We start from the raw sequence: 25,511 nt of genomic DNA, 5'->3' as shown, positions 1-25,511 counted from the left end.
AAGTGGATGACGATGGTGTTGGGCGAACTCCACAAATATGGGAGTAAAGAACAAAAAAAAAGTTGCAACAACCATGAAATCAACATTGCAAGATGGAATAGGAACGTAGCAAAGGACAGAAAGAGCTACAACGATGATGAAGACATCATTGCAAGATGGAATAGAAAACTGCGATACAACGACAATGAAGACAACATTGCAAGATGGAATAGAAACTGCGACAACGTGTTGACGTGCTACAGCCATAATAAGAGGCACTAAACTACCTAACAACACTGAATCTACAGCTAGGAAAGGTGGGACCCCTCTCTCTTGTCTCCGGCAAGCACACCGTGTCGATCGAGAACGGAGGGAATGAATACTAGGTCTAGATATATAGTACTAAAAACTATGTATTTAAAGAAGTCAAAACAACTTAGGACATGTTTGGATGATGCGGTTTTTAAAAATTATAGTATCACAAAATTGTGGTTTTATAAGCAAAAGAGACGTAAAACCGTGGTTTAGAAAAAATGGTTTATGAGTAGAGTTTTTAAAACTCCTAAAAGACTACAGTTCTAACAAAACTATGGTTTTAGAGACTACAAAATTTGTTACATCCAAACATCCAGTGGCTTTTAATAACCAAAGTATTTTGTAAAACTATAGTATTTCTCTAATACTTTAAAAATACTTTGCACCCAACAGAGCCTTAGAGTTTGGAATGGAAGTAGAAGTTATTGGGTCCCTCTATAGACAATTAGCAGACTAACTTTTTCACATAAAACTAAGGCACAATGTGAGGAAATGCGGTCCTATTGTCAAGTTAGAATCATGGAAAAAAATGGTATACTGACCTGCCGACTAATCCTTTACAAGAACTGCACCTAAGAACAAACTAAACTTTTATGTTTTCTCCCACGTTCTTCCGCATTTAAAAAAACTTTCTTGTTGAAAATGTAAATCTACCCTATCCGACCCGAGTATACGGAAAGCAAATCGCATGTACATCAAACCACCCAGAATATCATGTCCACGGTCACACTCCATCGGAAGAGTCGGTCTTCTCATCTCCGTTCCCACCAATGCGCTCGTAGAACAAGATGTAGCCATGATCCGTGTTGCCCGAATATTCACGAGAAGAGCCATAGAACGTCTGTAGGGCGGACTCCGGGATCATCTCGACGTTGTCATCATCGAAGGACAGCCAATGGTCATGGCTCTTGATCTTGGCTACGTAGTGCCCCTGGTTGGGGCCGCTACCCAGGTGGACCACCACGGCAAAGAGGGAGTACTCACAGTCAGCAACGGCATCACTGGAGCTGCTGCTGAGCTTAAGCTCCAAGGGGTACACCACTCGGTACGACAGCTTCTTGTTCCGGTTAAGCTGCTCAATGAACTTGAAGCGCTTTAGGTGGATCACCAATGTTTGTGGCACCTTTTTTATCTTCATTCTCTTCTCTGCTTCTTGCAAGCTGCATGATGAGAAACCAAAATTTCGAGTTCAGTACATGGCACAGGGAAATCAAGCTAAGTAGTTCCTACCCATGGTGATTCTGAATGCATATTTCCACCTCACTTATAAGTGCAAGGTTAGCATCCCAGTTGAAACTGGACAATCAGATATTCAGATTTCCTAATGAACGATGGATGCACAAACTTAGAATCACTTGTATATCAATGCGACCATTACATATATTCTGTTGTGATCTCGACAGGACAAATTTCTCAATATTGTATAAAAAGTGCAGGAAAATATGTAGAATAGCAGAAATTGCCAGATTACAAGGGATTGGCCTGTAATGCTTCCCTTCCAAGGAAGGGAGTAGTTGCTTGGATGTTAGATTTGCTTTATAATTATCTGGATTTAAGTACTTGATGAACTTAGGGTGTGTTTGGTTTGAGGAATCAAACCATTCTAGACGAGGTGGTGCGTCATGAGTCCATTCCTCAAATTTGGTGGAATGACTTCATTCCTCACACTAGTACTAATTATTAACTTGTGAGGAATGAGGTGATGATGCATCAACCCATTTCATTCCACAAACCAAAACAAAAAAGGGAGTGAGAAGATGATGGACTAACCCATTCCTCAAACGAAACAACCTATTAATGAACAGAACAAGGATTGAAAATATTGACATGCCAATGAACCAGGGATTACATATTATCACAAGTTCACAACAAAGAGACAAAACCATTAGGAGACCAAAATGGCATCTAGCTTTGTTACCTGCAGCACTTGTCACAGAAGAACTTGTCATCCGCATTTAAAGTCTCGGTAGAAAAGAAATTCTTGAGGCAGCTTGTGAGTGAACTATTCTGTTCAATGTCAACGCTCAAGTCAAAAAATGTCTCATCCTTTGCGGTGATTGTCTCACACATTAGGCATCTGGTTTCATTGGTCAAAGTACCCTGCAAAGGTAAAGGGTAACTGTGCATGAAATCCTTGTAACAAAAAGTGAGTGTATGTGTGAAACTTGGCATCTTTTACAGTAAAGAAGAATGGCACCGGATTCAACTCAAACCTGGCTAGTCAGTTTAAAGCCACCTTTTTCTAATTGAGTTAGTGTCAAGGACCTCGGGTCCCTGGGTAGCTGGGCCTCGGCTACGTAGTTCGTAGCCGCGATCCGTCTTCTCCGGCGAGGTTTCCCCCTCCGCCGCAGGCTTGGTTTGGTTGAGAGAAAGAGATTAGGGATAATACTTTTCTTCCTTCCTCTCAGCTGTCCACGAGTACAATCTAAATGGCCTGAGGCCCAAACCAACCAACGCCATGCGCTCCTACAATTTAGGAATAAAAATAGTAACTAATGAATAGAAATAGCAACTAATCCTCTGCTTCCTCTCAGCCACTGATAGCTGGTCCGGCCTGGGCGTCTGGCGTGCGCGCGCGTTCTGCGCGTTCGGCTGCTCGCCGCACGTCCCTGGCACGCCGGCGCCTAGAGTATGTCAGGCCCCACATGACATCTCTCCGCCCCTCGAGAGCCAGATCGTCCTCGAGCTGGAACGCCGGGTACCGCCCGCGAAAGGAGCCGATGTCCTCCCACGTTGCTGAAGCCGCTGGTTCTCCTTTCCACTGGACGAGCACTTGGTGAGCGCCGCGGGCGAGGCGTGAGCGCACGACGAGCTCTGGTTCAGGTTGCACGGCGCCATGGTGGATGTCAGGCAAGGCAGGTGGAGCAGCCGGCACCGGCCCGACGAATTTCTTGAGGAGGCCCACATGGAACACATCATGCAGCTTGGCCCGCGGAGGCAGCTCGAGACGGACCGCGACGGGGTTGATGATCTCGGCGACGCGGTACGGCCCATAGAAGCGGGGCTTCAGTTTGCCCTTGCTGACCTGTGGCAGGGAGGCTGGTGCGCGATGACGGAGTCGAAGAAGCACAAGGTCGCCGACTGCATAAGCGACTGGACGGTGCCGCTTGTCGTAGTACTTCTTGTGGACGGACTGCGCTTGCTCCAGGCGGTAGCGAACATCGGCCAAGAACTCGTCCCTGTCCGCCATGTTCCGTGCGACGGCCGCCACACGGGTCTCACCCGGTTCATAAGACCGGATAGTAGGAGGGTCGCGGCCGTAGACCACCCTGAAGGGCGTGTCCCGCAACGACGTCTGATAGGCGGTGTTGTAGACGTACTCCGCCCACGGGAGCCAGCGGATCCATTGGCGGGGACGATCGCCGGTGAAGCAACGAAGGTACATGACGATGACACGATTAGCCGCCTCGGTTTGGCCATCAGACTGCGGGTGGAAGGCAGTCGTCATGTGCAACTTGGTGCCCAGGAGCCTCATTAGTTCCCTCCAGAATGTTGAGGTGAAGACGACATCCCGGTCGGAGACCAAGGACTGGGGAACACCATGGAGACGCACAATCTCCTTGAAGAACGCCTGCGCGACGGATTCTGCAGTGTAGGGGTGAGCTAACGGGATGAAATGGCAATATTTGCTGAAGCGGTCCACCACCGTCAGGATCACCGACTTCCCTCCCACACGGGGCAGGGCTTCCACGAAGTCCAAGCCGAGGTCGCTCCAGATTGCCGTGGGCACCGGCAGTGGCAAGAGGAGTCCGGCAGGGTGGAGGTGCTCGGACTTGTACCGCTGGCACGTGTCACAGGCACTGATGAAGTCCTGCACCAGGCGACGCATGTTGGGAAAGTGAAAGTCGCGACGAAGCCGATGCAGCGTGCGCTGCACACCCTCATGGCCGTCCTCGTGTACGGCAGCGAGCACCTCCTGTAGGAGCAGGGAGGACGGCGGGATGTAGAGCCTGGAGCCGAACGTGACCAAGCCGTCACACAGTCCCCACGGCGCTCCCCGTGAGCCCGCCAGGATCACATCGCGGATGGCCATGAGCGCGGGGTCCGTGAACTGGGCTTGACGCAGGCGGCTGATGTAGTCGAAGCGGGGAGCGGAGACAGCCAACACCGCACTGTCCTCGGTGTCGCGGCGGGATAGAGCGTCGGCCACCGTGTTGGAGACGCCCGGCTTGTACTCGACGGCGAAGTCGAAACCGAGGAGCTTGCCCACCCAGTGGTGTTGCGGAATGGTCGCCAGGCGTTGGTCGAGCAGGTACTTGAGGCTGAAGTGGTCGGTGCGCACCACAAAGCGGCGCCCCCAAAGGTACGGCCTCCAGTGGCGAATGGCGAGGACGAGGCCGATCAACTCCCGCTCGTAGGCGGCGAGGGCGCGATGGCGAGGCGCCACAGGCCGGCTGAAGAAAGCCAGCGGGTGCTTGTCCTGCAGGAGCACGGCGCCGAACCCGTACGTGGATGCGTCGCACTCGACGATGAACGGCTTGTCGAAGTCCGGGAGGGCGAGTACAGGGGCGGAGGTGACGGCCTGCTTGAGAGCTTGGAACGCAGCGGCGACCTCCTCAGACCAGCTGAACCCGTCTTTCTTGGTGAGCACCGTGAGGGGCGCGGCGATGAGGCCGTAGTCGTGGACGAATTTACGGTAGTAGCCCGCGAGACCGAGGAAGCCGCGGACTGCACGTGCTGAACGCGGCTGCGGCCAGTCCAAGACCGCCTGCACCTTGGCGGGATCCATGGCGACGCCGGCCGCGCTGATGATGTGCCCCAAGTAGCAGATGGAGTCGACGCCGAAAGCGCACTTAGAGCGCTTGACGAAAAGTCGGTGCTGTCGCAGGACGAGGAGGACGGCTCGCAGATGGCGCAAGTGGTCCGCCCATGTGGAGCTGTAAATGAGGATGTCATCGAAAAACACAAGGACGAACCGGCGGAGGAAGACGCGCAGAATGTCGTTCATGAGCGCCTGGAACGTCGCTGGGGCATTGCACAACCCGAACGGCATCACAAGGAACTCGTAGAGGCCGTCATGTGTGCGGAACGCCGTCTTGGCGATGTCGTCAGGGTGCATGCGGACCTGGTGGTAGCCTGAGCGCAGGTCCAGCTTGGTGAAGAATCGGGCGCCGTGCAGTTCGTCCAATAGTTCGTCGACCACCGGGATCGGGTACGCGTCCTTGACGGTGATGGCGTTGAGGGCTCTGTAGTCGACGCAGAACCGCCAGGACCCGTCAGCTTTCTTAACGAGGAGGACTGGGGAGGAGAACGCCGACGTGCTGCGGCGGATGAGTCCTTGCTCCATCATAGCGGCGCACTGCCGCTCCAATTCATCCTTGTGGGCGACCGGGTAGCGGTACGGGCGGACGGCCACTGGTGCGTTGCCCGGCAGGAAGTGAATGGCGTGGTCGCGGCCACGCTGTGGTGGCAGCCCGCGAGGCTCCTCAAAGACGTCGCCGAAAGAGGACAGGACGGCGTCGAGCAGCGGTCGCGCCTCGACCGGTGCACTGGAGGGCGGCGTGCGCGCCGTGGTCTCCGCAGCCGGTGCCGGACGCATGTCCAGGCCCGCCGCCATGGGGCCAGGCACGCCCTGGTCGGCCATCTGCTCGAGCCCGCGCCAGCAGACGGTGCGGCCCAGCCGCTGGAATGCCATGGTCCCTACCGAAAAGTCCCAGGCAATGCGACCCAAGGTGGCCATCCACTGGGTGCCCAGGACCATATCATACCCCGCCAGGGGCATCACATACAAGTCGACGTGGAACGCCAAGCCGTCGATGTAGATTGCCGCGCGACGGAGGACGCCGGGGCAAGGGACTTTCTCGCCGTTGGCCACCGTGGCGGTGAGGCGAGGGCGCGGCTGGACGGGGAGACCCGTGCGCGACGCCGCGGCCTCCCCAATGAAGTTGTGGCTGGACCCGGTGTCGACGAGCGCGATGAGGGAGGCGGCACCCAGAGTGACGCGGAGCAGCAGCGTGTTGCCACTGGGAACGCCGGCCACCGCGTGAAGGGAGAACACGGGCGCCTCCTGGTCCGGCTCGGCGGCGGCGGCGGCCTCGTCGTCGTCGTCCATGATGCTGTCCAGCAAGAACAGGCGTTTGCAGAACTTGTTGTGGCCGCGGCTGTACTTTTCGTCACAGTTGAAGCACAAGCCGAGGCGGCGGCGCTCCTCCTGCTCGGCCTGGGTGAGGCGCTTGACGGGCCGGCCCTTGACAGTAGCGGTGGGCGCGGCTGGCTTGGTGCCGTGTCCTGGTGGCGCGGGCAGCGCCAGACGTTGCGGGAGTGCGGGCAGGAGGCCGCGACCCGCTCCCTTGGGCGCAGTCGCCGCCGATGCGGTCGTCAGCGTGTACTGCTCCCTCAGCTCCAGCTGACGAGCGAGGCTCATGGCCGCCGCGAGGGACTGAGGGTTGTGAACCTGCACATCCAGGCTGAGCGGAGGAAGAAGTCCCCCCGTGAACAATTGGACCCGCTGTGCCTCCTCCAGATGGCCGGCCCGGGGAAGGAGCGCCTGAAAGCGCGCCTGGTACTCCGCAATGGTGCCCGTGCGCCGGCAATCCGCGAGCTCGAAGAGCGGGGCAGAGCGGAGAGGTGGACCGAACCGAAGATTGAGCAGTTCGGTGAAACGGCGCCACGACGGCGTTCCCTCGTCCGTCTGCACCTGCATATACCAGAGCTGCGCCTCGTCGTCGAGGTTGTAGGAAGCCATCCAAGTTTTCTCTTCCTCCATGATTCTCTGTTGATGAAAATACGATTCACACCGATTGATGAATATGAGGGGGTCCTTCGTACCATCATACTTCGGAAAATCCATTTTCTGGAATTTCGGCGGCCGGTCATTATGATGCTCGCCGGTCAGCGCCTTGGAGCCCGACGACGACGTACGCTCGGCCGTGAGGGAAGCGATGGCCTTGGCGTTGGCCTCCACAGTGGCCTGCAGCGCCTTCATGGCGTCGGTGAGGGCTTTGATCTGATCGGCATCACCCATGGCGGCGGCCGAAGAAGGCGACGCGGACGCGGATGAGGGTGATACGGCGGCGGCTGGAACTGGTGGTGGGCTGGTGGCGGCTGATGGGGAGGTGGGACGGGATGACGAGGATCGCCGGGATCGTGATACCAGGTTGTCAAGGACCTCGGGTCCCTGGGTAGCTGGGCCTCGGCTACGTAGTTCGTAGCCGCGATCCGTCTTCTCCGGCGAGGTTTCCCCCTCCGCCGCAGGCTTGGTTTGGTTGAGAGAAAGAGATTAGGGATAATACTTTTCTTCCTTCCTCTCAGCTGTCCACGAGTACAATCTAAATGGCCTGATGTCATGTTCAAACAAGTCTACACTAGGCGCCATAGGGCCCGAGATGTGCGCAGGGCCCAGGAACGCGCTGCTGTGCGCGCGGCCAGCACCCAGGGGGCGTCCTCCAGCAGTGGCTAGGAGGGAAAGTAGGAAATCTATTAGCTATTTTGGTTAGTCCTTAATTAGTGGACTTTGTTACTCCTTTTGGTTGAGCCGGAGGCTATACATATCTTGTAACCAGACACTTGGCAATTAAGAAAGAATTACCATCTAATCTCTCTCCCTCTCTTCTATCTAAGCCGGCGGCTGGGGGCATAACCCACCGACGAGGAACGGCGGCAAGGGGGTATAACCCGGCCGGCCACCACGGACAGCGGCTACGATCTACGTAGCCGAGGTCCCCCTTCCCTTGGGCTCACTGCCCTTGACAACCTGGTATCCCAGAGCCGACGATCCTCTTCTTCCCACCACTCCCAGTCCTCCACAGCCGCCTCACCACCCTTCCAGCCACCACCACCATCCCCTTCATCTCCGTCCACAGCCACGTCAGCGCCGCCAAACATGGGTGACGCCGATCCGCCCACCATGGCTGACATGATGAAGATGCTCCAGACCCTGACCACCAACATGTCCCAGATGCAATCCGACATGGCGGGCATGCAGGAGAAGCTCAGCTCGACGTCCGAGTCCAGCACCCACCACGACGGCCAGCATCACACGGATCGCCCCCCGCGGTTCCAGAAGATGGATTTCCCGCGCTTCGACGGTAAATCCGACCCACTGATTTTTATTAATCGGTGTGAGTCGTATTTTCGCCAGCAACGCACCATGCCGGAGGAGAAGGTGTGGATGGCGTCGTACAATCTGGAGGACGTGGCCCAACTGTGGTTCATCCAACTCCAGGAGGATGAGGGCACACCGCCATGGGGGCGCTTCAAGGAGCTCCTGAACCTTCGCTTTGGCCCGGTGCTGCGGTCCGCCCCGCTGTTCGAGCTCTCCGAGTGCCGCCGCACGGGGTCAGTCGAGGAGTACTCCAACCGCTTCCAGGCGCTCCTCCCTCGCGCGGGCCGCCTCGAGGAGGGCCAGCGGGTGCAGCTCTACACCGGCGGGTTGCTGCCACCGCTCAGCCACCAAGTGCGCATCCACGCGCCCGAAACACTGGCGGCGGCCATGAGTTTGGCGCGGGCCCTGGAACTCGTCGAACTGGACCGCCTCAACTCCACCCACGTCAAGACTGTGCCGCGCGCGCCTGGTCCACCGCCTGCACCGCGCCCAGGCGTCCTGGCGGCCCTGCCAGCGCCCGTCACCCCGACCCCGGCGCTCCAGACGCTGCCAGCTTCCCAGGCGCAACCCCTGGCCCTACCGGCGCCACCACCAAGGGCTGGGGGCAAGCGCCTCTCCATGGAGGAGCAGGCAGAACGGCGTAAACTCGGGCTCTGCTACAACTGCAATGAGCCCTACTCCCGCGGCCACAACAGAGTATGCCGCCGCATCTTCTACATCGACGGGGTCGTGCTAGATGAGGAGGTACCCGAGGAGGAGGCGCCGGTCTACTCTCTACACGCCGTCGCCGGCATCCCTGTGTGCGGCACCCTCCAGCTTGAGGTGCAGGTGGGCGCGGCCACGCTGCTCGCCCTTATCGACACAGGCTCCACCCACTGCTTCATCGGCGAAGCAGCCGCGCAGCGGGCTGGCCTGCCCGTCGAGCCTCGGCCTCGGCTCACGGCGACCGTGGCCAATGGCGAACGCATCTCCTGTCCGGGCGTTCTGCGCCACGCGCCCATTGTCATCGACAACCGGCCGTTCGCGGTCGACTTGTACATCATGCCCCTGGCCGGATATGACTTAGTGCTGGGCACCCAGTGGCTGGCGACTTTGGGCGATATTGTCTGGAATATGGCTGCAGGGACCATGGCGTTCAAGATGGCAGACCAGCAGGTCTGCTGGCGCAGCGTCGCTCCGCCAACACCACCGCGCCTCCACTCTACTTCGGTGGCCGAGCCCCTCCTGGAGGAGCTGCTCGCCGCGTTCGCCGACGTGTTCGCGGAGCCACGGGGCCTCCCTCCAGTGCGTGGCCGCGCACACCGCATCCTCCTCAAGCCCGGCACCGAGCCGGTGGCAGTGCGGCCCTACAGGTATCCGGCCGCCCACAAGACGGAGCTGGAGCAGCAGTGCGCGGCCATGATCGCGAACGGCATCGTCCGGCGCAGCGACTCCGCTTTCTCCTCGCCGGTCCTCCTCGTCAAGAAGCCGGACAAGTCCTGGCGATTCTGCGTCGACTACCGCGCACTCAACGCGGTCACGGTGAAGGACGCGTTCCCTATCCCCGTCGTCGACGAGCTCTTGGATGAGCTCCATGGCGCCAAGTACTTCACCAAGCTCGACTTGCGCTCGGGGTACCACCAAGTGCGCATGAGGCCGGAGGACGTACACAAGACGGCGTTCCGCACACACGACGGCCTATATGAGTTCCTGGTGATGCCGTTCGGCCTCTGCAATGCCCCGGCAACATTTCAGGCCCTCATGAACGACGTCTTGAGGCCGTTCCTCCGCCGGTTTGTCCTTGTTTTCTTTGATGACATTTTGATCTACAGCAAGTCCTGGGCCGACCACCTATGACACCTCCGCGCCGTCCTCAGCGAGCTTCGTCAGCACACCCTCTTCGTCAAACGCTCCAAGTGTGCTTTCGGGGTCGCCTCTGTCGCCTACCTCGGCCACACGATCTCGGCGGCAGGGGTGGCCATGGACTCCTCCAAGGTACAGGCCATTCACGATTGGCCGGTACCTCGCTCCGCACGGGCGGTGCGCGGCTTCCTTGGGCTTGCGGGCTACTACCGCAAGTTCATCCACAACTACGGCTCCATCGCCGCGCCGCTCACCGCGCTCCTCAAGAAGGAGGGCTTCACCTGGGGTCCTAAGGCTACTTCGGCTTTCCTCACCCTGAAGGAGGCAGTCACCTCGGCACCGGTGCTCGCTATGCCGGACTTCACCAAGACATTCGTCGTCGAGTGCGACGCATCGTCCCACGGGTTTGGTGCTGTCCTCATCCAGGAGGGACACCCCATCGCCTTCTTCAGCCGACAGGTCGCACCTCGACATCACGCCCTGGCAGCATATGAGCGTGAGCTCATTGGCTTAGTCTAGGCGGTGCGTCACTGGCGTCCATACCTCTGGGGGCGCCGCTTCACCGTTCGGACAGATCACTACAGCTTGAAATACCTCCTGGACCAGCGCTTGGCCACCATTCCGCAACACCATTGGGTTGGCAAGCTGCTGGGATTCGACTTCTCCGTCGAATACAAGCCGGGTGCAACGAACGCGGTCGCCGACGCGCTGTCCAGGCGCGACACAGTGGAGGGCGAGCTGCTGGCCCTCTCCTCTCCGCGCTTCGATTTCATCGCCAAGCTCCGGCAAGCTCAGCTGGAACACCCGGCACTTGTTGCTCTCCAGGATGAGCTAGCAGCAGGCACCAGACCAGCCCCCTGGGCGCTGGTGGACGGCATGGTGCAGTTTGCGGGGCGGCTGTACATCCCGGCTGACTCCCCGCTGCTCCAGGAGATCGTGGGGGCCATACATGAGGACGGCCATGAAGGCGTACAGCGGACACTCCACAGGCTGCGCCGCGATTTCCATTTTCCTAACATGAAGCAAGTTGTGCAGGACCGGGTGCGTACATGTGAAGTCTGTCAACGCTACAAGTCTGAGCACCAGCACCCTGCGGGCCTCCTCCTTCCTCTGCCGGTTCCCCAGGGTGTGTGGACTGATGTCGCGCTCGACTTTGTGGAGGCGCTGCCACGAGTCCGCGGCAAGTCGGTAATCCTCACCGTGGTGGATAGGTTCAGCAAGTACTGCCATTTCATCCCATTGGCACACCCGTACTCTGCTGAATCCGTCGCCCAGGCCTTCTTCAACGACATCGTCAGGCTCCATGGTGTCCCTCAGTCCATGGTCTCCGACCGGGACACGGTGTTCACGTCGTCGTTCTGGCAGGAGCTGATGCGGTTGATGGGCACCAAGCTACAGATGACCTTGGCGTTTCACCCCCAGTCCGACGGGCAGTCCGAGTCGGCCAACCGCGTCATCATCATGTACCTCCGGTGCTTAGTGGGGGACAGGCCGCGCGAATGGCTTCGGTGGCTGCCATGGGCAGAGTACCTCTTCAACACGGCATACCAGACGTCTTTGCGGGACACTCCCTTCCGCATTGTCTACGGGCGTGATCCTCCCTCCATCCGCTCCTATGAACCTGGGGACACCAGGGTGCCGGCCGTCGCCAAGACAATGGAGGAGCGTGCGACGTTCCTAGTGGACATCCGCTATCGCCTGGAGCAGGCACAGGCATACCAGAAGCGCTTCTACGACCGCGCACACCGAGAGGTCACCTATCAGGTGGGTGACTGGGCGCTGCTTCGACTCCGTCAGCGCACGGCGTCGTCTCTACCTCAAGCTGTGGGCGGCAAGCTGAAGCCGCGCTTCTTCGGCCCATACTGCGTCGTCGAACTCATCAACGAGGTTGCTGTCCGGCTGGAACTACCCCCTCGCGCCCGCATCCACAACGTGTTCCATGTGGGGCTGCTCAAGAAGTACCAAGGGACACCGCCGACCGAGCCTCCACAGCTGCCGCTACTTCACCATGGTGCCATTGATCCTGAGCCGGAGCGCGCGGTGCGGTACAGGCTGGCCCGGGGTGTGCATCAAGCATTGGTTCAGTGGAAGGGAGCTTCAGCCGCGTCGGCCACCTGGGAAGACGTCGCCACACTCCGCTCCAAGTTTCCCCAATTCCAGCTCGAGGACGAGCTGGCTCTCGACGGGGAGGGAGATGTCATGTTCAAACAAGTCTACACTAGGCGCCATAGGGCCCGAGATGTGCGCAGGGCCCAGGAACGCGCTGCTGTGCGCGCGGCCAGCACCCAGGGGGTGTCCTCCAGCAGTGGCTAGGAGGGAAAGTAGGAAATCTATTAGCTATTTTGGTTAGTCCTTAATTAGTGGACTTTGTTACTCCTTTTGGTTGAGCCGGAGGCTATACATATCTTGTAACCAGACACTTGGCAATTAAGAAAGAATTACCATCTAATCTCTCTCCCTCTCTTCTATCTAAGCCGGCGGCTGGGGGCATAACCCACCGACGAGGAACGGCGGCAAGGGGGTATAACCCGGCCGGCCACCACGGACAGCGGCTACGATCTACGTAGCCGAGGTCCCCCTTCCCTTGGGCTCACTGCCCTTGACACCTGAGGCCCAAACCAACCAGCGCCATGCGCTCCTACAATTTAGGAATAAAAATAGTAACTAATGAATAGAAATAGCAACTAATCCTCTGCTTCCTCTCAGCCACTGATAGCTGGTCCGGCCTGGGCGTCTGGCGTGCGCGCGCGTTCTGCGCGTTCGGCTGCTCGTCGCACGTCCCTGGCACGCCGGCGCCTAGAGTATGTCAGGCCCCACATGACAGTTAGGTTCCAATCCTTGTAAGAGTTACCTGAAAATTCTTATGTACCCATGTAACCAGTGGTTCTTTTCTAACTCCATCAACAGCTGCCCCATTTGAGACCATTTCAGGAGATGTAGTCCCAGGAGAATCCTTTGCAGAACTAGACTCTTTTTCCAGAATATCAACAATTTCATTCAGTAAGAAATTCAAAAACTCATGGGCATCCTACAGAATAGAACAGAAAAGCTGCGTTACTTTTGGAAGGTTTACTCTTTTATCTCATCAAAAGATATGAAGAGAAGAGAATGTTTAGCCCTACAGTGAATTGGATCAAAGGCGAGAATTTTCTGTAAAGAACCATGTACCATGCAACAAAAGTAAAGCAGGTCACAATAATAGCTAGGGCCTGAGCTTGCATTACTGAATCATACTCCCTCTATTACCAATTATAGGTCGTTTTGGCTTTTCTAGATACATAATTTTTTAATATGTATATATCTAGGAGCAACCTATAATTTGGGACCGAGTAAGTACTAAATAAAACCTTAAGGCAGGAATAAGCAAATCAGCTTGAGCTTATGATGTGCTAATGTGATTGACCTGACGTGGGCCACTGTTAAACATCTGGAAGTTACCTGATGCATGTAGCCACGAAAATATTCATTTAGTTTCCTAACCATTTGAATAAAACGTTTTGGAGCGATAACACCAGTCTTTTTCTTTGATGCACTTATCTGAAAAAAATATCAACCATTATTACTAGAAAAAAAAATTGCAGAAACTTTTCATGTTACATAGGCAAAATTATGCAGTACCGATCTGTACAATCAGCTCATGGATGCGCTCTTGCTTTAGTTTTATTCGCAACATTACAATGTACAAAGGTCCAGGTGTTCTTTCTTTCTTCAAAGAACGCACACGAGAGCTACATGTCATTTGGTTGCAAAATATTCAGGTGCTCTAAACTAATCACTTATAACTAATATACAAATGCAGCTTCAAGTGAGCTATTAAATAAGTTGAGTGAAGCAATACAGAATTGCCAACAAGCAATGCACAAAGTCAAGATCATGCAAACAACTAGTGTATACTAACCAATTTGTACACTCTAAACTGTATGCAAGTAGTATCAATCATTTCTTGGAAATAGCAAGAAATCACAAATGGTTTATCACTTATGGCTTGCAAAATATTACACCACAATGCATGAATAACAGCAATGTACTGCAAAGAACATTTTCTAGGTCCAAAGAAGAAAGAAGATTATCCACTTATCCAGAACCATTCTTTATAGAAATTCATTTCATAAAGCAACGCTGCAACAGTACAACAAAGTAGTATATCAATTAAATGGCAGATTATATTTCTTCACCTGTGAAAAAAGATCTGCTAGGCAGGTCAACAAATTTTCTTCAGCATCTTCGAGATTTCTGTTTTTGCTATAGTATTCCAGCAACTGCTCCCGGAATGGAGCACAATAATACAGTGCCTGAAAAAGGTATAACTTTTTAATCCCCATCAGTTATGCACCCGAAAATGTAGCACAAAGTCAGAATGAATGTGTAGTACCTAGAAATTAAAACAAAATGGCGAAACAATTGTATGAATACTAATGCTTTGGGAAAAAAATTAGATAAATTTTCTTTCGGTACAACTTTCTTAGTTTCATGAGCTAATCCTGCTCAGAAAATACTGAAGGCGATATCACGGTCTGCACAAAGTTAACAAGAGAAGGCCTGCATGCTGCCAAATAGCCAATACATGAACAGTCAACCATCGCTTTGTTGCATCATAATAATTTGCTTCTTCAAACTGTCATGTGGGGGCGCACGTATACCCGGCGTCGTCGTGCCCGTGACATCCGCCGAGCCGCAGAGCGAGCGTCCAGCGCGGCTGACGCCCAGGCCACCAAGCGTGGCTAGGAGAAAATTTAGCGATTTGTTTCCTTGGCTGTTACCTTGAGTCTAGGGAGTTTGTTTCCTCTTTTTATTTGCCAAAGTTAGTTGAACCACGGGCTATATATCTTGTACGTGGGAACATTGAAATAATCAAGAAAGAATTACCCCAAACTCTATCTCTCTCTTTTGTTCTTAAGCCTGCGGCGGAGGGGCAAACCTCGCCGGAGAAGACGGATCGTGGCTACGAACTACGTAGCCGAGGTCGTGCTATCTTAGGGTTTGACGCCCTTGACAACCTGGTATCACAGACCAAACGATCCTCTACTCCCACCACTAGCGCAGCGCCGTCACCCTCCACCATACACCCTAGCCCACAGACCACCACCGCGCCATCATCACCCGATCCCGCCGCGTCCCGCGTCGCCATCATGGGTGACAACGGTGACTTGAAGCCAACCCTGGAGGCCATCGCCGCGGCCCTGGCCGCCCTGCAAACGTCGTCCGAGGCCACCACCGCCGCCCTGCAGGCCCTCGCCTCGGAGCGTTCGTCTTCGTCCTCGGGCTCCAAGGCACCGACCGGGGAACACCACCACGACAGGCCACCGAAGCACTGGCGCCCGGAGTTTCCTCGCTACGACGGCAAGACAGACCCGCTCATCTTCATTAACAGATGCGAGTCTTTCTTCATCCAGCAGCACGTCATACCCGCGGAGCGAACGTGGATGGCTTCGTACAATCTGCAAGAGGGCGCGCAGCTTTGGTTCATGCACCTCCAGGAGACCGAGGGGACGCCAACGTGGGAGCGTTTCAAGGAGCTCCTCAATCTGCGCTATGGGCCTCCCCTCCGGTCGGTCCCCCTCTTCGAACTCTCGTCGTGCCGCCGCACCGGGTCGGTCGAGGACTACTGTGACCGGTTCCAAGCCCTACTGCCCCGCGCTGGTAAACTTGATGAAGCGCAGCGCGTGGAATTGTTCACGGGTGGCCTCCTACCGCCGCTCAGCCTCCAAGTGCAACAGCAACACCCGCCGACCCTCGCCGAGGCCATGAGTCTCGCTCGTCAGTTTGAGCTCATGGAGCCGTACCTCTTTCCGTCCAAGACGAGCGGCAAGGGCGTTCTGTCCACTCCAGCACCGCGGCCGGCCCAGCATCCAGTCCCAGCGATCAAGGCGGCACCAGCAACTACGTCGGTGGAGGGGCGGCCAGTGCGCCGGCTCACCCAAGCCGAGCAGGAGGAGCGCCGTCGCCTCGGCCTTTGCTTCAACTGCGACGAGCGGTACAGCAGGGGGCACAACAAGGTATGCAAACGCTTGTTCCTGCTGGACAGTGTCGAAGACGAGGACGAGGATGACGCGGTCGAGGAGCAGCCAGACACCAAGGACGCCAAGGACTCGGCCGTCTTCTCCCTGCACGCTGTGGCCGGGATCTACACCAACAACTCCCTGCTCCTGCGTGTGTCCCTGGGTACCACCTCCCTCGTCGCATTGGTGGACACCGGGTCGACCCACAACTTCATTGGGGAAGCCGTGGCCGAGCGCACGGGACTTCAGCCCCAGCCGCGCCCCCGACTGACGGCCACGGTGGCCAACGGCGACAAAATCGCCTGCCCAGGCGTGTTCCGGCGCGCGCCCATCTGCATCGAAGGCATCACGTTCAACGTCGACCTCTTCGTCATGCCGCTCGCCGGTTATGATATGGTGCTCGGCATGCAGTGGCTGGCGCGGCTGGGGTGCATCGAGTGGGACGTTCCTGGCCGCAGCATGGCGTTCCAACATCAGGGCCAGCGCGTTTCTTGGCAGGGCATCACCCCCCAGCATGGCCCGGGCGCCCACGCGGTCTCCGTCGACGACAACCTCCTGGAGGGCCTGTTGGGTTCCTTCCACGACGTCTTCGCCGAACCTACAGGCCTTCCACCACCGCGTGCTCGGGATCACGCCATCGTCCTCAATCCGAACGCTTCACCAGTGGCTGTCCGCCCATACCGGTATCCGGCGGCCCACAAGGACGAGCTCGAGCGACAGTGTGCCACCATGATCGCCCAGGGCATTGTTCGGCGCAGCGACTCCGCGTTCTCGTCCCCGGTCCTCCTCGTCAAAAAGCCGGACGGGACGTGGCGTTTCTGCGTCGACTACAGGGCGCTGAACGCGCTCACGATCAAGGATGCGTTTCCGATCCCGGTCGTCGACGAGCTCCTCGACGAACTCCATGGCGCACGGTTCTTCTCCAAGCTGGACCTGCGCTCCGGGTACCACCAGGTGCGGATGCGCCGTGAGGACATCCACAAGACGGCCTTCCGCACCCACGACGGCCTATACGAGTTTTTGGTGATGCCATTCGGCCTCTGCAACGCGCCGGCAACTTTTCAAGCTCTGATGAATGATGTACTTCGGCCGTTTCTTCGTCGCTTTGTACTCGTGTTCTTTGACGATATTTTGATATACAGCAAGACGTGGGCGGATCACCTTCGCCACCTCCGGGCCGCCCTCACCGAGCTCCGTCGCCACCGACTCTTCGTCAAGCGCTCAAAGTGTGCGTTCGGGGTGCTGTCCGTCTCCTACCTCGGCCACGTGATCTCGGAGGCGGGCGTCGCCATGGACCCGGCCAAGGTGCAGGCCATCCACGACTGGCCGGTGCCGCGGTCGGCGCGCGCGGTTCGCGGCTTCCTCGGATTAGCGGGCTACTACCGCAAGTTCGTACACGGCTACGGCATGGTCGCGGCTCCTCTGACGGCGCTCTTGAAGAAGGACGGGTTCTCATGGACACCGGAGGCGGCCGCGGCTTTCGACGCCCTCAAGTCCGCGGTCACTTCGGCGCCCGTGCTCGCCATGCCGGACTTCACCAAGCCGTTCATCGTGGAGTGTGACGCATCGACCCACGGCTTCGGCGCCGTGTTGATTCAAGTCGGCCACCCGCTCGCATTCTACAGTCGGCCGGTTGCGCCCCGCCACCGTGCCCTTGCTGCATATGAGCGTGAGCTCATAGGCCTCGTCCAGGCGGTTCGGCATTGGAGGCCGTACTTGTGGGGCCGTCGGTTCGTCGTCAAGACCGACCACTACAGCCTCAAATACTTGCTCGATCAACGGCTCGCTACCATCCCCCAACACCAGTGGGTGGGCAAGTTGCTGGGGTTCGACTTCTCGGTGGAGTACAAAGCCGGAGCGTCAAATACGGTGGCAGACGCTCTCTCGCGTCGTGACACGGCGGAGACCGGCGCGGTGCTGGCCCTCTCGGCGCCCCGCTTTGATTTCGTCGCTCGCCTCAAGCAGGCCCAGCAGAACGATCCAGTCCTCGTCGCGCTACACGATGATGTTCGCGCGGGCACCCGCGTGGCGCCATGGAGCGTGGTTGACGGCATGCTGCAGTTTGGGGGCCGCTTATACATACCACCGGCGTCTCCCCTTCTTCAAGAGATCATGACCGCGATACATGCGGAGGGACACGAGGGCGTCCAACGCACGCTGCATCGACTTCGCCGCGACTTTCACTTCCCTAACATGAAACAAGTTGTGCAGGATTTTGTTCGCGCTTGCGCCACATGCCAGAGGTACAAGTCCGAGCACCTCCACCCCGCTGGACTGCTCATGCCACTTCCAGTTCCTCAAGGCATATGGACGGACATCGCACTCGACTTCGTGGAGGCTCTACCGCGTGTCAAGGGGAAATCAGTCATCCTCACGGTGGTTGATCGTTTCAGCAAGTACTGCCACTTCATCCCCTTGGCGCACCCCTACTCGGCGGAGTCCGTCGCCCAGGCGTTCTTCACCGACATCGTCCGCCTTCACGGCGTACCGCAGTCCATAGTGTCGGACCGCGACCCGGTGTTCACATCCACCTTCTGGCAGGAGCTGTGGCGTTTGGTGGGTTCCAAGCTGCACATGTCGACCGCGTTCCACCCGCAGTCTGACGGACAGTCCGAGGCGGCCAACAGGGTGATCATTATGTACCTGCGCTGCCTCACCGGGGATCGGCCTAAGCAGTGGCTACGGTGGCTGCCGTGGGCGGAGTTCGTCTTCAACACCGCATACCAAAGCTCGCTCCGGGACACTCCGTTTCGGGTGGTTTACGGTCGGGAACCGCCGTCCGTCCGTTCGTACGAGCCGGGGGAGACCCGTGTCCCGGCTGTCGCCAAGACCATGGAGGAACGGGATGCGTTCCTTGATGGCGTCCGTTACCGTCTTGAGCAGGCACAGAAGACGCAGAAGCGACACTATGACGCCAATCACCGTGAGGTCGTGTACAAGGTGGGCGATTGGGCTCTGTTGCGCCTGCGCCACCGCGCTCCTGCCTCGCTGCAGCAGCCCGTGACCAGCAAGCTGAAGCCGCGATTCTACGGGCCCTACCTCGTCACCGAAGTCATTAACCAGGTGGCCGTCCGCCTCGCCCTTCCTCCCCAGGCTCGTCTCCATGACGTGTTTCATGTGGGCGTTCTAAAGAAGTTCGTCGGCCCACCACCTACTGCTACGCCACCGCTGCCTCCGATTCACTACGGTGCTGTGGCCCCGGAACCTGAGCGCGCCATCCGCACACGCCTGGCTCGGGGAGTTCATCAGGTCCTTGTCCAGTGGAAGGGCCAGTCCGCGTCTTCAGCTACATGGGAAGATGTTGAGCCATTCCTCTCCAAATTTCCATCCTTTCAGCTCGAGGACGAGCTGAACCTCGAGGGGGGGAGAGATGTCATGTGGGGGCGCACGTATACCCGGCGTCGTCGTGCCCGTGACATCCGCCGAGCCGCAGAGCGAGCGTCCAGCGCGGCTGACGCCCAGGCCACCAAGCGTGGCTAGGAGAAAATTTAGCGATTTGTTTCCTTGGCTGTTACCTTGAGTCTAGGGAGTTTGTTTCCTCTTTTTATTTGCCAAAGTTAGTTGAACCACGGGCTATATATCTTGTACGTGGGAACATTGAAATAATCAAGAAAGTATTACCCCAAACTCTATCTCTCTCTTTTGTTCTTAAGCCTGCGGCGGAGGGGCAAACCTCGCCGGAGAAGACGGATCGCGGCTACGAACTACGTAGCCGAGGTCGTGCTATCTTAGGGTTTGACGCCCTTGACACAAACTGTATTCAGATGATGCCATTTTTCCCTCGGTTAAAACATCAGACAGCACCAATTGTATTCCTGAATATGCTTAATTTCCACTATATTTGGGAATAACACTAATCCACAAAAAGTAACATCTAACAGGCATGCGATCTGATAAATAAAAAGTTGCCTGTGCCATTTCAAAACATGAGGAAGAAGACTTGAGGTGTTAATTCATTGATCAATACTCTCACCGTCCCTAAATAACTGTCGTCATTGGTGTGCATGCCACAAGTTTGACTCGATTTGTAGAAAATGCGTGCAACATTTGTATCTTGAAATAAATTTATTAAAAAACTAGATTCAAAGATCTTTCCAATAATACTTATTATGTCCATAAATATTAATATTTTTTAATATATATTCAGTCAAAGTTGTTTCTCGGAAAGCAAAAACGACAGATATTCAAGGACAGAGGGAGTATGTCAGCAATATGTATGATAATGTGGAGGACCACAAAAATGAATTGCAGCATTCTTCGACTTTGATTTTTTTGGAAGGTAGGTCAAAAACAACAATAACTTGCAAATTTAAAGGAATACCTATTAGTCACATCTAAAACTTCAGAAGCATAACCAAGTTTGGCACCTATGATACCAAAATGCACTGGATTTGCTGTATATTTGCATCAAATTGCAGTAGCTCTTAATGCATACGGCCTACCCATGGTTCATCCATAAAGTAACTAAGCAGGGCCTAGTTGCAGCATTTACATTAGTCAATAGTAAGCATCAACATTACTAGTTTCCTAAATGAAGCATCCCAAACTTCTATAACATTTTAGTTTGTCCTCCCGTCTTCACACCTCATCAGTTCCAAATTCCATGGTTCCATGATACCATGGGATGAGAGCAACGTTGTGAAAGAAACGATGCATTCGTGAATGAATGAGGATCTAAACTGTTGTCTATTGAGGTAAAGGCCATGAAACTGATGAGGATGACAATGACCAAATGTAACGCCAAAAATATTGCTGTTGTGAAACGCCCCTGTACACATATTCATGAGCATCATATAAGAAACCACCAACCAGATTAAGCACAGAATGCTGAATACGACAACACATGTCAATCACGCCATAATCCTGTTATCTGCAATCCTATTATCGGATAATAAACACAAAAATATTGATTGGCGTCGCCCGTGCTGGTCTGCCCGCATGCACCTAAACGAATTCAATTCCACTTACTGGTCCCCTACATGCCACACTGCACCAAACTTTGGACAAACAGAATGGTACACCTACCTCATCAAAAGCTAAAAAGAGGCCAGCACCCAAACGGTTCCTAAAACAACTACCTAACCAAAGTTTCACCAAAATTCCAACCATAACAATAACGAAAACTAAACGGATTGCGACGGAGCACGCAGTGAACGAGTCAACACGCCGACTAGCGCCTCCCCTCCCCTCCTATGTGGGGGGTCAGTAGCCACATCACCTGGAGGACGCTGTTGCAGTAGCAGGTGTTGCCGAAGTTCTCGAGCCCGAAGTAGCGCTCGCCCTCGGGGAACTGGTCGCCGAAGGCCCTCTCGAGCTTGGAGAGGCCGGAATCCATGACCGCCCACCGGTCCCACCACCCGGAGGCGGCGCTGGCGAGGGACCGGAGCCCCGACCCGGCCGCGGAGCGGTGCCTCTCCGCGGCCGCCGCCGGCGGGGAGGCCGTTGGCGATCGCGCCAGCTTCGCCATGCTAGGGTTCCGCTGGCTTGGCCACGGGCGTGGAGATGGCGGTGGAGGAGTAGCGCGGGAGGCTGACTAGGCGAAAGCCCGACGGGTCGAAGAGATCGAGATGGAGGGTGGGAAGGACCGAAGGAGGGAGCTTGACTGCTTGGGGATGTCACTGCCGTGTCGCGAACTCGCGATGTTTTTTTTTTCCCCCGGATGAGAGGGTTGCTTGCTTCTGCGTGTGCGTGTGTATCTCTAGCGTGGCTCATTTCAGGCTTGTTTGACTTGCAGATCGTGGTACCTCCTCTCTGTATCTTATCTCAAAGAGTAGAATTCAGCTCGACTTATAGACTTAAGCGGCAGTGTCATCTTGGTCTTTGAATTTTCAAAGTGATATATATGAGTTTTTAAACTTGGCTAACGATATCATTCCGGTCCATAAATTCCAAGGTAATCACTGTCGATTTTTAAACTTGGCTAGTTGTGTCATTTTTGGACCATAAACTTAGTTTTGAGTCACATCTGGATCTAAACCGAGCCTAACCCACTCTATAAGTAGACATGGCATGCTGACTGTGAGTTAGATGTGGGCTCCACATGTGGACATATATCTATATTTTAATTTTTTTTGGAGGAGTTAAATTCGGTCCCTAAGCTTTGCCGACAGTGTCGATGAATAGATATCAGAGAGGAGAGGTGGACCCTATATGTAGGGTCCACGTCTAACGCACAGTCAACGTGCCACGTCAGTATATAGGGTGGATTAGGCCTTGTTTGGACCTAGATGAGATTCAAAACCAAGTTTAGAGTCCGAAATGACACCATTGGCCAAGTTTAGAAATAGGTTGTTGGGGACCTAATACCGGGGTACTCAACGAGGTGGAACTAATAACCATCGAACGTTAAAAACTCCCGGACGGACAAGGGCGCCACTGCGTTTCCTGCCCGAATGACGGGAGTTTGGTTCCGCCTCGTCTGACGCCCGTGGGCTAGCTCCGCCTCGCCCGAGGGCTAAGGGCTAGACCCCGCCTCGCCCGACGCCCGTGGGCCAGCTCCGCCTCGCCCGAGGGCTAAGGGCTAGACTCCGCCTCGCCTAACGCCTGTGGGCCAGCTCCGCCTTGCCCGACGCCCGTAGGCCGGCTCCGCCTCGCCCGAGGGCTAAAGGCTAGACTCCGCCTCGCCCGACCCCCGAGGGCTGGTCTCGGTCTCGCCCGACGGATAAAAGCTAGGCTCCACCTCGCCCGACGTCCGAGGACAGACATCGCCTCACCCGATGTCTAAAGACTGGTTCCGTCTCGCCTGACGACCTCTCCCCGCTCCCTCATGATGATAGGTACAGGGTAAGACAAGACGTTCGAGTCAACCACGGCATCAAGGACCATACCCTATGCCCCTGCAGGCAAGTACCATCAGGGCGTGACGGGACGGGCGCTTAGACCATTCCAGGCGTGGCAGAGCCTGAATAGTGTTGCGGGCGCGTACTTTTCGCCCTACAGTGTTGTAGGCGCCGCCTTCAGCCTCCGGGCAAAGAACCCAACGCGGACATACGACAACCACTACGTTTCAAGCGGGGACTCCCATCTCCTACAGTGACAAACAAGCAGTCACCGCGCCATCCGCTCCCCACGGGGTCAGAGATCAGCAACCCCGTCCGACACGCCGGCCGCAGGGGCGGGACGGGACGCACCCACTTGCTAAAAGAGGCCAGGGCATGGCCTACGAAGATCAACAAGCACACCGCTTCTGACACGGTCTGCCATGTTATACAGGGCAGGCGCGGAAAAAAAGGAAGACCCGGCTCCTTCGACGGACCTTCTATACCCTTGGTATTTTCTCCTTTCTCCCATCTGTAGCCCCTGCTCCCCCCTTGGTCTATAAAAGGGAGGGTAGGGCTCCCCACTAGAGAGACCGACTTTTGACGAACAACACAACACACATCACACACAGTCAAGCTGCTACCAGGCTCTTGGCATCCTTTCGACCATTCCATCAGAGACTTGGGACCAGTCCCTCTCTCGACCGTTTGTACCCTCTACTACGAACCATTTTCGATGCTAATAACACGAGCAACAACAGACTGGACGTAGGGACATTCAGCCCGAACCAGTATAAATCTTGTGTCCTTTAGCGCACCATCCGGGCATAACACGCATCAATATAAATTTACTTACCGGTGCGTGTTCGAAACACCGACACAGATGGTGATCACTTTGAAAGTCTATGGACTGGGATGACACCATTACAGATATCACTATGAAATTTGGGGGATCAGGATGGCAACACCGGCCAAATTTAAGGACCGACGGTGAATTTTACTCTATCTTAAACTATCTCTCATGCTTTTCATAATGAAGGTGCCCAGGATGAGGTTGGCGGGGTTAAAAATTGTAACCTACTCCCTCTATCCCTAAATATCTATCGTTTTCGCTTTTCGAGAAATAACTTTGACTAAACATATATTAAAAAATATTAATATTTATGTTACATAATTAGTATCATTGGAAAGATCTTTGAATCTATTTTTTAATAAATTTATTTGGAGATACAAATGTTGCACGCATTTTCTATAAATCGAGTTAAACTTATAGCACGCACACCAAGGGCGACAGTTATTTAGGGACGGAGGGAGTATAGTAGAGGTCATAGAGTTAGATAAAAAATATGCAAGATAATTATATATCTTTATATTATCAAGCTAAACTGAGACAGTTTACATGACGCGACTAAAAACCAGAGTTAAACTGTCAACTAGTTGAGCTGCTGTGGAAAAGGTTTATATGTTATTTCTTAAATGATGTAGCAAAATCAATATAAATAAAGAGAAAACATTGAAAACTGAAATTATGTAGTTTTTTTTAGGGAATGAAATTATGTAGTTGATTGAAATGCAGAAAAGGATAGAGCTCTATTATAAGAGTATATATATATATATATATATATATATATATATATATATATATATATATATATATATATATATATATATATATATAAATAAATATATAAGGGGAGAGCTCTATTATATGCTGACGTGGCATGCCTGCATACAGTAAGAATAATAACAGGTTCGTTTCGGTCAAATTACAAATGGCACTTGGAATCAATAAACAATAACAGTCGGATCTTAAGAAGGTGGAAAACTTCAAAGCTGAAAAGGGGGAAAGGTCTGCATTTTGACTTTTAGCAGCCATCAGAAATAGCTAGCCGCTGCTGCGTACTTAGAATCAGTGGCGGAGCCAGGATTTATACTCAGAGGGGCCGGCCGTTAGGAATTATACTTAGGGAGAGCTGGTTCGGTCTTTTTCATTACGATAATTTTATTATCTAGTTGTGTTTTATATGATTATATTATCTAGAAGATATTAATAAGTATATATGACAAGAATTTTATATAATCTCTCTTAATATAAATAAAAAATATTAAATCATATTACTAATTTTTTTTTGTTGTGAAACATTGGGGGGTGGGGGTGGGGGTGGGGGTGGGGGGAGGGGCATGGCCCCTGCCAGCCCCCCCTTGGCTCCGCCAGTGCTTAGAATGTAGTCTTGTTCTCTAAATTTTCTTTCAAATATAATATGCTTACTTTTGGGCAGGACTAGTAGGTAGTGATTCCTCACACTTCGCCGAGATGATGGACGCATGTAAAATCGTTACACAACAAAGATCCAACAATATTTATAGGAGAAAGCTTATATATTAGCTCTGTCAACAAAAGAACTCCGATTCCTAATCTCTGACAAAAGGCATTAATAAATCCCCATAAAGCAAAATATCTTTGTTTTGTGAACTGTGACAGCCATGAGTAAGTGTGTTGATGTGGACATTACTTATTGGTTATCAAATCGAACAAGCCAGCGAAGTTTGAAGTCTCAAAGTCCCCTGTCTATG

At 54.5% G+C, this 25,511-nt stretch overlaps 1 protein-coding gene across 1 annotated transcript; it reads right to left on the bottom strand.

Annotated features, from left to right (window-relative positions):
* Positions 1-689: 689 nt before the first annotated feature.
* Positions 690-21,940, bottom strand: LOC136477588 (ubiquitin carboxyl-terminal hydrolase 3-like). The gene is made up of 6 exons (XM_066475794.1): positions 21,398-21,940; positions 14,356-14,472; positions 13,619-13,717; positions 13,032-13,208; positions 2,213-2,394; positions 690-1,454 (listed from the first exon to the last, which is right to left on the bottom strand). The coding sequence occupies exons 1-6, from the start codon at positions 21,644-21,646 to the stop codon at positions 1,019-1,021; spliced, it is 1,260 nt and encodes a 419-aa protein (XP_066331891.1). The 5' UTR covers positions 21,647-21,940; the 3' UTR covers positions 690-1,018.
* Between the last annotated feature and the right edge of the window lie 3,571 nt (positions 21,941-25,511).

This window comes from Miscanthus floridulus, chromosome 8 (assembly GCF_019320115.1).
Source record: "Miscanthus floridulus cultivar M001 chromosome 8, ASM1932011v1, whole genome shotgun sequence".
Taxonomy (NCBI): Eukaryota; Viridiplantae; Streptophyta; class Magnoliopsida; order Poales; family Poaceae; genus Miscanthus; species Miscanthus floridulus.
Note: the sequence above shows the minus strand (reverse complement) of the source record. Positions and strands in the feature narration are given on the sequence as shown.